This window comes from Cryphonectria parasitica (genome assembly GCF_011745365.1).
Source record: "Cryphonectria parasitica EP155 unplaced genomic scaffold M406scaffold_8, whole genome shotgun sequence".
Lineage (NCBI taxonomy): Eukaryota > Fungi > Ascomycota > Sordariomycetes > Diaporthales > Cryphonectriaceae > Cryphonectria > Cryphonectria parasitica.
The window spans coordinates 2,176,402-2,192,726 of NW_024468916.1; the positions used below are offsets into that span (position 1 = coordinate 2,176,402).

Here is a 16,325-nt window from a genome sequence, read left to right on the forward strand (position 1 = left end):
AATAGTTTCTATATGAAGCTTCTAGAACAGATTATACTTATATCAAGTTCGATATATATATTCAAGGATACAAATACAGCACACTATTGGATAGTAGCGCTCAGAGAAATTTTATATCCCTATATATCATTAATCAGGTATAACTACAATAGAGATGGAAGAAATATCCATACATTCTCAGCACTGTAGAAGAACAATCTGTTGCATATAACCAAGAAGTAATCGATAAGGAGATTGATCATCTATCTATCTTGATTCAAGAATGTATAGTTAGAGCTTCTTTTGATATCACAGATATAATACAGCATAAGCTGATTATGAAGCTTCCATGGCTTAAGGAGTATAATTCTCGAATTAATTGGACTATTGGCTAGATCTCATGAAAACAAGCTGTATCCAGGGAAATAGTTACAATCAACAGCGCAGGATCGAAGCTAGTGGTTGAAGAATACTCAGGAAAAGAGGCTTTACACGACTTTACACATACCTCCAAACCAGCAGGGCTGGCAGTTCAAGGAGAAGGATCTAGTGATAGGCGAACCTAAACAGTGCCAGAGCGCTAGCAGGTTAGCAAAACAATAGAAGCGAGATCCTCAGCAAGTCGATCCGCTCCGGAGCAACAAGGAAAAGCTTCAGAATATGAATTATGGACTTATACAGGAAAAACCTCGAAACCAGGCTCTCGAGCACTCGCTCCGGCCCGGAGCGAACGCTCAAGGCTCTCGAAAATGCCATCAGAAAAGGAGCACGCTCAACGGTACCTACTGTTCCTCCAGGTGGCAGAAACAGCACAAGAACTAGAACCAACACTTGCGAATATACTACGAGAATATCACAAGTTCAAGAAACTGTTTCAGGAAGAATTGAATACAGGATTGCTAGAATACAGCTCATACAACTACGAGATCCTGCTACAAGAAGAGAAACAGCTCAAATTCTTCCCCATCTACGGACTAGATAAAGCATAGCTAGAGGCACTTAGGGAGTATCTCGATGAGAATCTCAAAAAAGAATACATATAACTATTGCAATTACTAGCAGGATATCCTATCCTGTTTGTATCTAAGAAAAATAGCAAGCTTAAGCTATATATTAACTATAGGCAACTCAACAATATTATAATTAAGAACTGATATCCGTTGCTACTTATTAAGAAATTACAAGATAGGCTGCAAGGAGTATAATAGTTTATAGTTCTGAATCTAAAAGAAGCTTATAATCTGATTAGAGTAAAGGAAGGAGAAGAATGGAAAACTGCTTTCAGAATACGCTATGAATACTACGAATATTTAATTATATTCTTTGATTTAACGAACGCCCCAGCTTCATTCCAGAAAATGATTAATTACATTCTATGCAAGCATCTGGATCAGTTCGTCATTGCTTATCTCAACAATATCCTTATCTACTCTCGAATACTTGAAGAATATAAGAAATATGTGGAAACAGTATTGCAAACGCTCCAAGATGCAAAACTCCTTGTAGAACTCGCAAAGAGCTACTTTCATATACGAAAAGTCAACTATCTCGGATTCACAATCAAGCTAGGATATATTAAGCTACAGAAGAATAAGATAGAAGCTATTAAGAACTGGCTAATTCCCAAGAATGTTAGAGATATTAGATCTTTCCTCGGATACATTAACTTCTATAAGCAGTTCATTAAGAACTACAGCCAGATTACATATTCTCTTACAAATCTTATCAAAAAGAAATAGCTTTTCGAATGGATTTCCAAGGTATAAGAAGCTTTTGATGAGATTATCAAGCACGTTATCTTAGAGCCAGTTCTATATAAAGCAGACCCCTACAAACCCTTTGAAGTTGAGACTGATGTATCAGGATATGCACTCGGAGAACAACTTGGTTAGCAAGATAACTAAGGATATCTAAGAATTGTGAGCAACTTCTCAAAGAAGTTGAATAGCTCGGAAATTAACTACAGGATTCCTAATCAGGAACTTATGATAATAGTAAAAGCCTTCGAGGAATAGCAATACTATCTCATTAGCATACAATACCTGATTATAGTTCACTCGAATTACAAGAATCTAACTATGTTTATGATGATTAAGGTTTTAAATAAGCAATAAGTCAGATGGGTAGAATTTCTTTTACAGTTCAACTTCAAGATTGTATATTGCAAAAGCTTGGAGAACAGATAAGCAGATGCTCTTAGCAGAAGATCAGACTATTGAGATGCAGATTCTTTGGATATACAGAACATCTTTGCTCAAGATGAGTTGGGAAATCTTATCAATGCGCATAGAGAACTAAATGCTGCTTTCAGGATTGGATCTTCGGAAAAAGATCCAGAATCAATGATTCCAGACGAATAAGATAATTATATCAAGAATATATACAGTGCACTAGCATACGAATATCAGAGAGTTAGAGCAATCTATAAATATATCAAAAGATACTGGAATTCATCAGGCTTTAGGAAAAGGATTAAGAGCATTCTATAATAATGCAATAGCTGCAAGAAAAACAAGGCAGAAAGATATAAGCCTTATAAACTACTGCATTCCTTATCAGTATTTACAACTGTTTAGCAATCTATCAGTCTAAACTTCATTATTAAGCTACTTCTCTTACAAGAACTCTTAACTAAGATGCAATACAACAGTATTCTAGTAGTGATTTGCAGACTAAGCAAGTATACTTATTTTCTCTTTTACAAGGAAAGCAGTACAGCAGAGAAACTTGCATATGCATTCCTCAGAACGATCATCGCTAACTACAGCATACTAGAAGAAGTAATCTCCGATAGAGATAGAAAGTTCAACTCAAAGTTTTGAACTTCATTCATAAAATAGCTCAGAATATATTATAGAATATTTACAGCATTTCATCCGCAGATAGATGAATAGATAGAAAGAATGAATCAGATTGTTAAATAGTATCTTCAATACTATATCAACTAGAAACAGAATAACTGAATTAATCTGTTGCTCTTCGTGCAGTTCGCTTATAATAGCGCAGATATAAGCATGATAAAGAAGTTACCATTCTTCGTACTCTATAGATACAATCCAACAGCTTATTACGAAGCACTGCTAGAAGCAGATGCAGAAGCTGCAGATAAAAGGATTAAGAAGATTAAGAAAGTTCAGAAGGAACTTCGATCAGAATTATAATTCGTTCAAGAACGAATAATGCAATATGCAAATTCCAAAAGGATTGAGAGACTAATCCTATAGAAGGGAGATAAGGTTTATCTACTTCGGAAAAACATTAAAATAATCAGATCCAGCAACAAACTCGATTATAAGAAGTTAGAATTATTCAAAATCTTGCAACAAATCTTCCCAATTAATTACAAGTTAATATTATCTCATAGAATAAGGATATATCCAGTTTTTCATATTTCACTGCTGGAACTAGCAGCGCAGGAAATACTAACAGATAATACAGCAGAAGTGGAAAACAATGAACCAGAGTATAAGGTAGAGAAGATTCTCAAGCACAGAGATACAGACAATACAAGGAAATACCTCATCAAGTGGAAAGGTTACCTAGCAAGTGAAAATTCATAGGAATCACAGGAGAACATTGAAAACGCTTAGGAAAAGATAGCTGAATATTGGAAAAAGAAGGCTAGCATCTAAAACAATCGCTCCAGCTCGAAGAGAAGCCCAGAGCCCACCATCTCATCCAAAAACCCAGACCAATCCACCACTGCATTCCCCATATTCACGGAATTCCAGTCAAAACCCTCAAAAGAAGGATCTCCAGCAATCACAGCAGATTCCTCTGCAACTACAGAACGAACCCCAGCAGCAATACGAGCCCGCTCCTCCTTAGCCTCCTCACATTCTAACTCCTCCATACTGGAAAGATCCCGACGAATAGCTTTCATCATCCTCTCAAACTACAGACGCTTCTGCTTCCGCAAACGTTCTACTTCCGCAGCAGCATTGCGCAGCCGCTCCTCAGCACTCTCAAGTTGGTTCTCCAGGCGCTGATATTGAACGCCTATCCAACGAATTTCCGCTGCACTCAACTCTTGAACATCGCACTGAGAACAATCCAGGCGAATACATTCAGCGCAGCAAGAGGAATCCTCAACGGAAACTTAACAAGATTGAATACTACAACCCTTGCAGAAGGAACAAGAAGGCATAGTGATAGCATTTTGAAGAACTAAGGAAAGAAGAGAATCCTTTTATTTAGTCTTCTCAGCATAAGAACGAGATTTGGTAATTCTGTTCAATATCTCAATTAGGAAGACAAGATCATATACACGGAAGACTTGCCAGAATACTTACAAAAGATCGTTGGAAACAACAACTGATAGAAGAGAGATAATGTTATAACCTATCCAACATGCAGGTTACAGAACAGATCACGAGTAACAGAGACCAGATATTAAGAACTCAACATTCTAATAAAGCATTGATTACATAATCCAGAGTTAGAATTATGAATACAGCCAATCAGAAAGGATAGCTTCGGATATATACTATCTAGAGCTAGCAGGATAACTTGGATATGTTGCTATCCAATATATCCACGATGAAGAGCTGGATATATAAGGATACGTTCATTCCCATTAAATAGATCTCATACATAGCTCTTCAGTTGTCAATCTAAGTATTCAGTTTCATATACTGAGTAGCCCCAAAGGCAGTGAACACTTGCATTGCTTATTAGAACTTATACGGTTCCGTATTCAAGAACTTAACATTTTAATACTGCCCTTGTTAGCATAAACCCCTTTGTATACTTAGGAATCTTCGGATTGCTGCAGTGCTCATTACAATAACGGAATATCCATATAGTTAACTCTCATTGGATATTTGCAAAGAAATATGATGCTGAGAGAGTTTTGCTGCAATACAAGGCGTATCTGATTGCGCATAGCTTCATGCAAATATACAGTATTGACTATAATGATACATATAGCTCTGTTGCACAGTATAACAGTCTATAGTTGATCATCAAGCTAGCTGCTTTGCAGAAATGAACAGTTCACTAGATGAATATTGAGACTGCATATCTTCAGAGCAATCTTACTTACAATGTTTACATGCAGCCACCCTCAGGATACAATGCATTCTCTTATACAGTTCTTAAGCTCAAGAAAGCTCTTTACAGCCTGAAGCAGTTGGGCTGCAAATAGTTTGGAATCCTGCAAGACGTCCTTCTCAAGTTTAGCACCTCTACATACTTTGATCCATGCATATTCATTAGCAAGAATTTTATTATTGCTGTTTACATGGATAATATTCTTATAGCGGGTATCCCTATTGCTGTGAATAACTGCAAAACTCTTCTGAAGGACTATTTCAAATGCAAGGATTTGAGCCTCTGTTGCTATCTTCTTAGCCTCAAGATTCATCAGAATAGTAATAGGATTACAATCTCTTAGCATGGTTATGCTGAGCGTATTCTCAGGCGTTTTGGCATAGCTAACTGCAAATCTCGTTAGACTCTAGTTAATCCGGATTGTTTTCCTCGATGCATTGAGAATGATGATGTATTTACTAATATCAAAATCTATTAGAGCATTACTGGATCTCTTAACTTTCTCATAACTGGTATATGCATAGATTTAGTGTTTCTATGCAGGATGCTTGCAACTTTCAATGCAAATCCTATAGAACAATATGCTTACTGTGCTAAATAGGTGCTCAGGTATCTTCAAAGCATGCTTGACTATAGGATCATCTTCAGAAAGACAACTGATAGTTCCCCCACTGCTTATATCTATTCAAATGCTTCATATAATATGAATCCGAACAATTCGAAGTCATTCGCAGGATACATCATGAAGATTGATGATGCTATTATTACTTGAAGCTCAAAACAACAATCTACAGTGGCGAAATCCACCTGTAAGGCCGAATATATGGCATGTTCCAGCGCTGCATCTCATCTCCAGTGAACCATCTAGGCACTCAAAGACCTGAAATTCAGGATTGCAGAGCTTCCTATTCTGTATTGTAATAATAAATCTGCATTATTCCTTATTACTGATTAGAAAATCATCTTGCAAACGAAATACATCAATATTCACTACTATTTCATGCAGAAAAGAATTAGCATAGATTATAACGTTATATATACCAGATCAGAGAACAATTTGGCGGATATTTGCACTAAATCTCTTCCAAGGCTGGTGCTGATGAGGTTGGTTGAGATGCTGGGGCTTATCAGTTGATTTTGGAGTGCAATTCTGCGAGAATTGACTCAGGAGTTTTGCATATGGTTCAGAATAGGATGGAGTTGAGGATGATTCTGAAGGTATTGTTTTAGCTACATTTTACTACTGAAAATGGGGGGTATGAAGAAGGTGCATTTCCATTAGTATGCACATTGGTCCGTGCGCGTTTGTTTGTTATTTCGGCTGCCAGGCCTACTAGTCTTTTAGTTTCCTCTTCTCCTCATCTTTCAATCCATCGTCTTTACCATCATCAACTTCAACAATGAGTTCACCATGGCCTCTGTCAAGGAGGTGCAGAGCCGTCTGGTGGATGCAGTGGCCGACATCAAAGAGCGCGTCCACACCAAGCTAGGCGCGGAGGGGGCAGACAAGGACGAGGCACTCCTGGACTTTGCTGAAGCCGTGGCAAAGCAGACGACGAGCCTGATGCACAAATCAACAGCAGAGAGCGGAGGTAGTATCTTTGCGATCCGCAAGGCATTTCGGTCCGAGTCGCGGAGTCTGGCGTACTACCTGGGCATGACGAGCGAGCGCAACTACACCATGGCCCACGACCGCTTCTATGCTCTGTACGGGATCATGCCAGCCGCACAGTCCGTCTCCCCAGTCGACTACGACAAACCACTCCGCCAGGTTGTCCTTGAGCTCACCTCGTACGTGATCAACGTCGAGCACAACATCAATCTCTACTTCAGCTTTGGCCTGCGGCCGAACCACCTGAGTGACAATAATGAGGAATTCCCCAGCTGGATTCCGGACTTCTCACGAGGGAGCGACTTGCACAATCCCGACCGCTACATAACAGATGAGCGGGTGGTCAGACGCCTCTGTCACAACGCCTTTGAAGGCGCACCACAGCCTGTCGTGGACGACCTCATCACGCTGCGGACCAACGGGTTCGCGGCTGGCACGGTCACGCAGACCAGCACGCTCCCCACGACGCAGCAGGGAATATTCGCCGAGCTGCAGGCCCTGCTCTCGGGATCGACGTACGCCGCCGCCTCTGCCGCGGGACAGCTGGGCGCGGAGTCGACTCTAGCCGAGCGATGGGCGGCTGCGGCGTCAAGCCGCATGGGCCAGTGGCTCGGGGAGGCTGTCGGGCGCGACCAGGTCAACTCGAACATAGTGCAGACGGTGGAGAGCATCCACAGCCAGTTCGCGGCCGGGGGGCGGCCGCACTGCACCCTGCCGTGGACCCCGCTGCGCCTTGAGCGGGAGTTTGCAGGCCTGGCGGGCAGGACGACCTTTATCACGGATAGTGGTCTCTTGGGTCTCGGAGTCGCGCAGATCGAGAAGGGTGATGTCGTGGCCATCCTGCACAAGGAGAACGTAGCGATTCTCCTGCGTCCGGTAACACAGAGAGCCGGTGAGCAGGGCGGAGAGGCCACGTGTTACAAAATGGTAGGCACGGCCTATGTTAGTGGTCTTATTGATAACGAATGGCTTGACGAGGGTCTCGTTGTCTCTATCAGCAAGAAAACTCCGTCGGCGTTTATCATTATATGAATACATAAAATTTGGAAATAGCTAGGTTGGACATTTAGAAAGGAAGATACCATGATATCGATATCCTGCAGCGTCCCTTGAACAAAAGTTGGGTGACGTTCAGAAGCTATCGATTTGTTGATCCTCAACAGCACAAGTCTTGCTTACAGAAGTGATGAGGTGTTGCGGTCGTGATGTAGCCTGACCACAGCGCTGATTACATGTCGAGTGACCTCTTTCTAGCTTCTCTGCACTGGGTGAAGTTCTTTTAATATAAATCTGCTTCCAACATTCAACCTGAATACAGGTCTTACGTCCGTCATCGCTTAGGTATAAGAGCTCACCTGGGCACCTGTAGACTTGGGCTGTGAGGAATTAGATACGTCGTTCTCGCACTTGAATCCTTCAACAGTGAGCGCCAATAATGCAGCGCTTGATTGCTTCTATTATGTAGGAGCAAAGATAGGGTATTTCGCCATATGATACATTCTCCTTCCCAAGTACCTCTGCTTCCCGTTTCGACGAAAGCAATGCAATTATCCAAATAATATAAGAGAGCCAATCATCACAAATATTCTTCCATATTGGCCTCCCAAATCTTCAATATATTTATTTGCACAGTAATCGCCAGAGCTGCTCATCACTCCACGTGCTGATCGCACCATGACACAGTCCTTTCTCATTTTTGTCCTAACTATCCAGAAGAGGATCATTGTTCCCGGTCTCTTTCCTCCGGTCTACCGTCGCATCATTGCCTCTCTTGCATATGGGGAATGCGTGCGAAAACAAACACAGTAGCCGCCTTGGAGGCTCGGCTGATCATATGAGTGGGGAAAGTAATCAATAGTCATGATGTGGCAATACAGATACATCGGGTGTACTGTGCCACGGGTGAGAATCCTTTTCCTGCATGGATGAAGATGTACCCATGGTGCTCACACCACCGGCCTTTACTTTTTATGATCATGTGTGCGAGGGCTGGTGAGTCACTGGCACCCACTATCGCCAGGCACCCTCTACCTGGAGAGCCTCATCTAGCTAGCTGTTTTCCCCTCCGGTTTTCCTTTCCTTCTTTTCCTCTAGCAGCGCATCGATTCAGTCGTTCCCATGTTATGTCTAGATCCACGAGTTAGCCCCTTCGACGACAGTAAGGACGCTGAATCTGTCTGATGTTTCAATTTCCGGACAAAAGCCGTGTAGGCTTTCTGGCCAGCATTTGATCAATGTAATTAAAAAGACTCGATCAGTATCTGGGTAAAATTCCATTAATAGAAATCTCATTGAAATAGCGCATGTGACTTTTTTTTTATTTTTTAATAGCTAATTACCACAGCTTGGATCAGACCAACGAATGAAGTTTTTTTGCTTAGTAAGTCGGTGAAATATAAGTATGTAAGCTAGAAGTCTTTACGGTAGCATCAGTATCTATAATTATGCCTCTTGATCCAGCCATATGCATACGCTCGTCCCATGTAACGGGATAACCACGTGGTATCACCCCGTCCATGGATATCTCATGTTTATTCAATGCAGGGTCGGTAACAACCTCGCCTCGATCGGCCTAAGAACTGACTGACCCAAGATTTCGTCCTGCTTTCAGGTCTGTGTGTATTGGGAGTTCATACAACACTGCGCAGGCGTTTTAAAGACAAATCTGAGCTGGATGGTTTCTACTCTTGTCTTGCGACGCCGGAGCCTAGATTGCCCCTCCTCCCTTCACCTTTCATAGCGGAGACTAAAGACTCGATCGACTTGGTAAAGCAATGCTCTAGAACTTGGGGACCAACAGCGTCAGTATCAAATGTTATCGACTTGCACTGTCCAAATATATATGACTGATGCAGTCTATCACGTCGGTTTCTCGTTATCAGATGCTCGGCATCTACATGCTAGGACTACACTGTGGCAACTTATTCTCTTCAGGCAGGTTGAGTTTATGTCGAAGGGGAGGCATTCGAGCAGATCTAGTTGTCATGTGTCGTATATGAAACTATGCATTATGCTTCTATGATAGATTTACAGTTGTCGATAGACAAGAGCCAGGGACCTCAACAAAGGCCCCACAATGTGCTCCTATTTTAGAAGCCAGTGCGTTGCTGTGGGCCACGAAAGCATTTTAAAGTTGTATTAAAGTTTGACTGCGTACTCTAGTAGAACGCAGCCGAGATGTTCCATGATTGACTGATGGCGTGGAGGCCAAGTCACCTTCTGAATCCTGGAGCAATGTTTGATCGGTGGTGGTCTGCATCTAATTACCTCACAATGGAGCCTCTACTATGATGTTAGTTATGCGCCTAAGAATAAAACTGTTGTGTTCGACTACGGCATCATCATGACCCAGATGCAGAGAGACGCCAAGATGTTGCTTGAAGACGAAAATATCAACGTACAGATATCTTGCTCAACTAGGGTCCTCAGCCTGGACGAGGATGTTTGGTGCCGAATGGGATCCTGCAGCGGAGACAGAAGGTGCCGTGGCTATTTTGGCACTGAGGATCGCGCTCGCTTAAGTTCTATATACCGGTTACCCTGGCTATGACGGTTTTTTCTTTTCCTTTTGGATGCAACATTATCTCAAAGCTTGTACATGGGAAAGAAAAAGTCCTAGTATTGAAGAAGCAAAAGGTAAAGTCTCCCATGAATGAATACCAGATGGGGCCAATCCCACATTTTTCTTCGGCAGTGTAGCTTTCCGGTCAGAGTCGCCTTGCATGATGCTCTTTTATTCCTGCCGTATCGTGGGCGGGGTAAGTCAGACGGTACGTGCCGCTCTTGCAGCCTGGCGGCATTGTGGTGTCGCATTCCACAGCTTAGCATTAGTTATAAGCCGTAAGCTCTGGCAGTCAATTGTCTGCATGAGGGATGCTTCGATCTTTGCCATGGTTTGCAATACGTTCAGGGCAGGTGGTGACGGCGAGACAAAAAGTATGGTACGCTTAAAAAGACAGATGGCGGTGGGATAGGGCGGAATGGGGTCCCCTTGCAGAAAAAGAACAGGGATCTGGGCTTCCCTGTCCGTAGTGTGATGGGCCTTTGTACTACTGTAACATTGCAAACAGAATCTGTAGTGGACGGGATGATAGAAAGTACTTGAAAACTGCCACATGGGTGTGATAGCTTCCCGAGGTGTGCCGCTAGTCTGAGGTAGGCTAGACTTGGGTGATAAGTTGCTCAATCCGTGCATGGTCCAGTACTATGGTACCACCGCCGAACAAAGCTGAGCATCGCATCTGGCGAACGACATGTCGTCCTTTAAGCGCCCAACAATCCTCCCCACTACGGCAGCGAATGACCACACACCCTATTCGACAGCATCTAAGAATAGGTCGACCCATATGCACGGCACCCTAACAAGTCCAACCACCCTCCCTCCGAGGCGGGGGTGACTTCCCTAGTCCCAGGCTGCATACTATCCTATCGCAGAGTTGTGTCGAAAGGGCTCGAGCGATGGAGCCAGCTGCTACTACGACAAGGTCAACGACTCGAGCAAGACCTATACCGGTTTTCCTGCACTCTGTCGCACCCATGGGAGTATACCGTAAGAGGGTTGTGTTGCATTGGATGGCGACCGGGCTCAAGACGTTGATCAGCGACAATGGAAGAAAGGAAGAAAATACCTTGCCCATGTCTTGAGATCATTAAAGTGGCAGATACCACGAGCCTATCATCGCGTTGCCCCTCCCCCTCCCTCCTCTCTCGCCTGTGTGGGATCGGGAGTAGGAGTATACGAGGGTCTCTTTTTGCATGCATTGCATTAGTTCACACACACACACACACTCTCTCTCTCTCTCTCTCTCACACACACACACACACACTGCTGTATCTTCCACGACAAGGTTACAGCCGGAAGACACCATCCACCCACGCCCCCGCCTAGCACAGCAACCCATTCAGAAGGCCACCCCAGGAAATCGTTATTACCGTTGGCCATCTGGCACCTTACCCAACAAGGCCCTTCCCAGAGCCAGGGTTCACCAGTCATAGGGCGGAGGCTCACCACCTTTTTCTTCCTTTCGTTTTTACGACCTTCCCCGTCGGCTGGGTTTCTCTACCCTTCGCGTCTTCGTCACGACCGTCACAGCGTCTCTGCTGCGGGTTGGGTTGCGTCCTCTCCCCCTCTCCTCATCTGGTGCTTCGCATCTCTCGAGAGGACATTGACCTCCGGCACAGCACGCCGGACGGGTAGTGCACGACATTTTGGTGTCTTAACAGGGACGACGGCGAGCCGCTACGAGACGCGGCCATATCGGTCCAGGGCTCGGCTCAGGCCATTCTTTATTGTTCCACGCGCGGCAATCTCAACTCTTGGGCTTGTTTCTATGCCGCTGCCAAATTGAGGGGCCAAGGTCGATCGTGTGTGCCTGGCAGATCAGTGACGATGAGTGACAACCGCGACGGCTCGCGGCTGCGCCAGAGGCTGAATCCTCTACTGACATCGCTGGGTGGCTTCTCTTCGCACGCCAACACGCCCGTCTCGGCTGTGTCGTACAGCTCAAATTCATTCAACGCGTCGACGCCAGCCAGTGCTATTCAGCCCTACAACCCGCAGCAATGGATCCCCTCGCCTATGCCTGGACCAAATCCTGAGAGGGCCCAGGCTCAGATGCAGCAGCCGTTGAATTCTACAGACCCCAATGGTACATGACTCTCTTTCTTTTTTTGTCCTCTCTCTCTCTCTCTCTCTCTCTCTCTCTCTCTCTCTCTCCACTCTCACACATTATGTCAGCAGCACCCACTACTGACCCGAGTTGTCTCGACTGATATTGATATGTATATATATTCAAGACTCTCCTCTTCCTCCTCCCCCATATTCTCCTCCTCGGAGGCAGGGAACGGGCAGCATAGGTTTGGACACCTCTCCCACGGCCAATATGCATCTCTCAAGGACCCCACTGCCTACCGTACATCGGCCATCACCCGAGCCTTCCAACACCCAGTCCTTCCCGCCGCCGCCCAACGGCAGAGGCTCGTCGAGGGAAAGGAGGTTCGGGTTCCCGTCCTTGGGTAGACGGAGAGAGCCTGAATCTACCCCATCGCCTCAGGCACTCGGCTCTAGTCATCATCGTCCGGCTTGGGGCTCGCCAGCCTCGCGTCCGAACCCACCAAGCCTTCAGATTCCGCAATCTCCACCGCAGAGGTCGATTGGTGATCCTTTGTCTCCAAGTGCTCCGCCGTCCGCCCGTCGAGCCCAGTCCACAGGTGCCATCGACACGCCCACTTCGGCTAGGTCACGCTCAGCCTCCCAGACGAGATGGGATCAGGCCATTCCGCTGCCACCACCCCCTCCCGGTCCTCCGCCTTCGCAATCGCGGTCGCAAAGCGCCAGTAGGAACTTCCCGAGTGGGAGTGATCCTATCCTCTCACCACCCACGCGTCGGCCGCCTCCCACAGGTGTTACTGCCCTCGGTCCTGTACCGCCTACTCCTGCGAACTGGATTGATGAGGACCAGTCCAATCAACACAATCAGGTGCACGAGTCTCCCCGGCAGGACTCGCCTGCTGTTCCACCCCCCAGCACCGATAGAAACGCTGGCACCCCAGAGCGGGCTCCGTTAACTACTAGCCCGAATGCTGGACTGAACAGAACAAATGCCACCCGTGGTGACAAGACTCTGCGCGAGAGGCGCACGGAGAGCCGGACAAGGTCCTCCCGCTTGTCCATTGATGCTTCCCTCTCAAATCTGGACGACATTGTCATCCCGTCCTCGTCTAGCGGACTGTCGAGGAGAACCACGTTTGGGAGAAGGACGCCCAGGAGTGGCGACCTATCAGCACAAGGCACACCACAAGGCACACCACAGAGCGGAGACCTATCGGCTGAAGAGAAGGATGAGGAAAACAGCGGATCGACTCCAAGAGCCTTGGACTCCGCTAGGAGAACGCCCAAGATGGAAGTCTCTGTTCCTCCTGCCTCGCCACGTTTGGCGAAAGTTCAGGCCGCCGCGGAACCCTCGTCAATCGCACCCAAAGCACTACCTACCCCTCCGCCCCGTAGCCGCTCTGTCTCGAGGTCGACACCAAAGATGGGCCACGGGCTTGTCACCCCACTTTCTTCAAAGTCTGTTGCGACGAGTCGGGATTCAATCATTCGGCAGAGCCCTGAGCTGTTCTCTCACCAAACCATCGAGAGGTTTCAGATCTTTTCTCAGAAGGAGGCCGCAGCTACTGATGATTCGGAAAGAGTACGGCTCTTTGCTGAGTTCATCGTCAGTGAGTCGAGGATCAGGAGGGAGCGGTACTCCTCCGCCATCAGTGCAATGGGCTCTGAGATTTTTGACCTGACGCGTGATCTCTTCCGCCCCATGTCGAGCAGACGGGAATCAACAACCTCACAGGGAAGCGAGTGGACGCCGCAATCCTCTGAGCCCAACCGGTCGCATCGAGGTTCTGTGGGGTCTATTCAGCCTGGCGAGGTCTCAGATTCTGCAGAGCCGAGCTCAGCACCCACGCCATCCTCAGAGGCTGCCGCGCCTGCCACCTCTACTGGTCCGGCTGCTGGTACTGCCAACTACAACGCCATCTTCCAGCCATCTCTGTCACCGATTCTAAGCATGAGTGTCAGCGACAGGCACGACGACGACTCCCGAGGGCGACCGGCCAGCCGCTGGTGGGAGTCGATTTCGTCCGGGGAGTCAACAAAGTGGGAGCGGTCCAAACGGGAATCCAAGTACATGAGCGTACCCAAAGAAGCGCGGGAGGCCCTGCAGTGGATGGACGACCCAGTGGAGGGGTCTTCCGGGCGAGAGCCGTCAAACGAGTACCCGCCAGAGAAGCAAGGATGGCATGAGTCGCCAGCGGAACAAAGCTATCAGCAGACCTACAGCACTCAGCCCACGCTGAGCCGGGTGCAACAGCCTCTGTCTCTGCCCAACACGCCGAACCCGAACTACCTGGACGTTTCGAGGCTCGTAACACTGCCGCCCCCGTACCCTCGCCATCACCCAGCCGTCAACAACAACCACCCAGAGCTCACCGATATTCGGGCGTCCACACGCGCGCTGAGTGACTTGTCCGAGGTGGACGCGACCAAGACCCGCTTCAACCATGACAGCCGCGCCCTGCATGACGAAGCTGCCTCTGCAGCCAACAAACGTCGCCAGGCCCTTCGCCAGAACCTGCAGCAGGAAATCAGCCTGGGACGCATGACGTACGCCGAAGCAGCCGCCATCGAGGCCGACTCTACAGACAGCGAGAAACAGGCCTCCAAGGAGCTGGAGAAGAAGGACTTTGATCGTTTCCAGACCGCAGTGGTGGTGCCCCTAAATGAACTGCTGACGAGCCGCATCAGCAAAGCCACGCAGCTGTTTGATGATCTCCGCTCCCGCCTGTTTGTTGAAACCCGCGAGTCGAACCCGAATATGCCTCAGGAAGAAGGGGACGAGCAGCCCGAGCTGCTAGAAAAGCTGACCCTTCTCAAATGGATCTTCGAGACGCGTGAGGTGCTCCACCGCGCCGTGTACGACCTGCTCTCGGAGCGCAACGACCGGTACCGCGAGATGGTCATCACGCCCTACCGGCTTGCTGGCAACGAGGAGAAGTTGGCACATGCATCCGCATTCTTCGCCGAGGATGCTGAAAAGCGGGCCCTCGCATTCGCGAACGAGGTCCTTGGGAGGACACGCGAGTTCTGTGCTGTAGTGGAGGAGAATGTCGTGCGCGGTGTCGAGGTGCAGCTGTCTGCGTTCTGGGATATTGCACCACCGCTCTGCGGGCTTCTTGATGGCGTCCCAGTGGGGTCCAACCCGTCCTCGGACGACGGTGGCTCTGGCAGTGGCGGTAGCAGCCAGACTGCCAGAGGGAGGAGGCGGTCTCTAGCCGACTTCCGCATCCAGATCCCGCAGTCCGAGGTCGTGGAGAACCCTTCCTACATCGATCACCCGCTGCAGTACTTCTACAGCCTCCTTCTGCACGCAGAGAAGAGCACATACCAGTTTATCGAGTCCCAGACAAACCTGTTTTGCCTCCTCCACGAGGTCAACGAGGCTGTGCTCGTGGCACGCGCCCGGGTCATGGAGGAAGAACGCGGCGGGAGCAAAGACGACGTAGAAAGCTTCAAGAAGGAAGAGAGCCAGCGGCTGACGGATGACCTGAAGGAGAAGGTCCGTGTCGTCCAGGAGCAGTGGCGGAGCGCCCTGGGGGAGAGGGTCGGGCACGTTAAGGAGAGAGTCGGCGAGTGGTTGCTCGAGACGGGCGGGTGGGATGAAAGCCTTGAGGATAGGGGCGTCGGGTCGCTGTGAGACACAGGCACTTCTTTTTTTCTTCTTTTCTTTATCTTTTTCCTCTTTTTCCCCCCTTATTTTTTTTTTCTTTCTTTTTTCGGTGTCGCCTGTTATCCAACGACCTGATGTTCCCGAGGGCATTATAAGAGTTGCTCACGCAAGAGAATTATACCCATTGGTGAGTGATGTTTCGCTATGTGGTCATGAGGCATGAGATGATTATTGGGCTATGACTGGCTTCGCTTCTTCAAAAGTAAATATTTCAAACACCCCGCGAGGAGCGGGCTTTTTCCCCATAATAATCATAGACCTTCTTAATGTCCGTTTTGGTAAAGCAGAAAGACGTGATAGCGGTAACGTGCGATGTTTCCTCACTGTTGGCGCTGTCTTCATTTCTCACATGTTTGCGGGTGAACAATGTCACTTTGTAGAATCGTTCCTCTCCTATCAAA

At 47.3% G+C, this 16,325-nt stretch overlaps 2 protein-coding genes across 2 annotated transcripts; both read left to right on the plus strand.

The window, feature by feature from the left end:
* Positions 1–6,442: 6,442 nt before the first annotated feature.
* On the plus strand, positions 6,443–7,675 carry M406DRAFT_333804 (uncharacterized protein; the record flags this gene model as incomplete). The annotated part of the gene is made up of 1 exon (XM_040920875.1): positions 6,443–7,675. One exon carries the CDS (start codon positions 6,443–6,445, stop codon positions 7,673–7,675), a length of 1,233 nt encoding a protein of 410 aa, XP_040772731.1.
* Positions 7,676–14,967: 7,292 nt separating this feature from the next.
* M406DRAFT_324226 (uncharacterized protein) lies at positions 14,968–16,246 on the plus strand. The gene has a single exon (XM_040919839.1). It carries the CDS (start codon positions 15,013–15,015, stop codon positions 15,889–15,891), a length of 879 nt encoding a protein of 292 aa, XP_040772732.1. The 5' UTR covers positions 14,968–15,012; the 3' UTR covers positions 15,892–16,246.
* The last annotated feature ends 79 nt before the right edge of the window (positions 16,247–16,325 follow it).

Coding starts and splice junctions, on each gene's coding strand:
- M406DRAFT_324226 (XM_040919839.1), top strand. CDS start 15,013: ATGCCTCAGGAAGAAGGGGACGAGCAGCCCGAGCTGCTAGAAAAGCTG.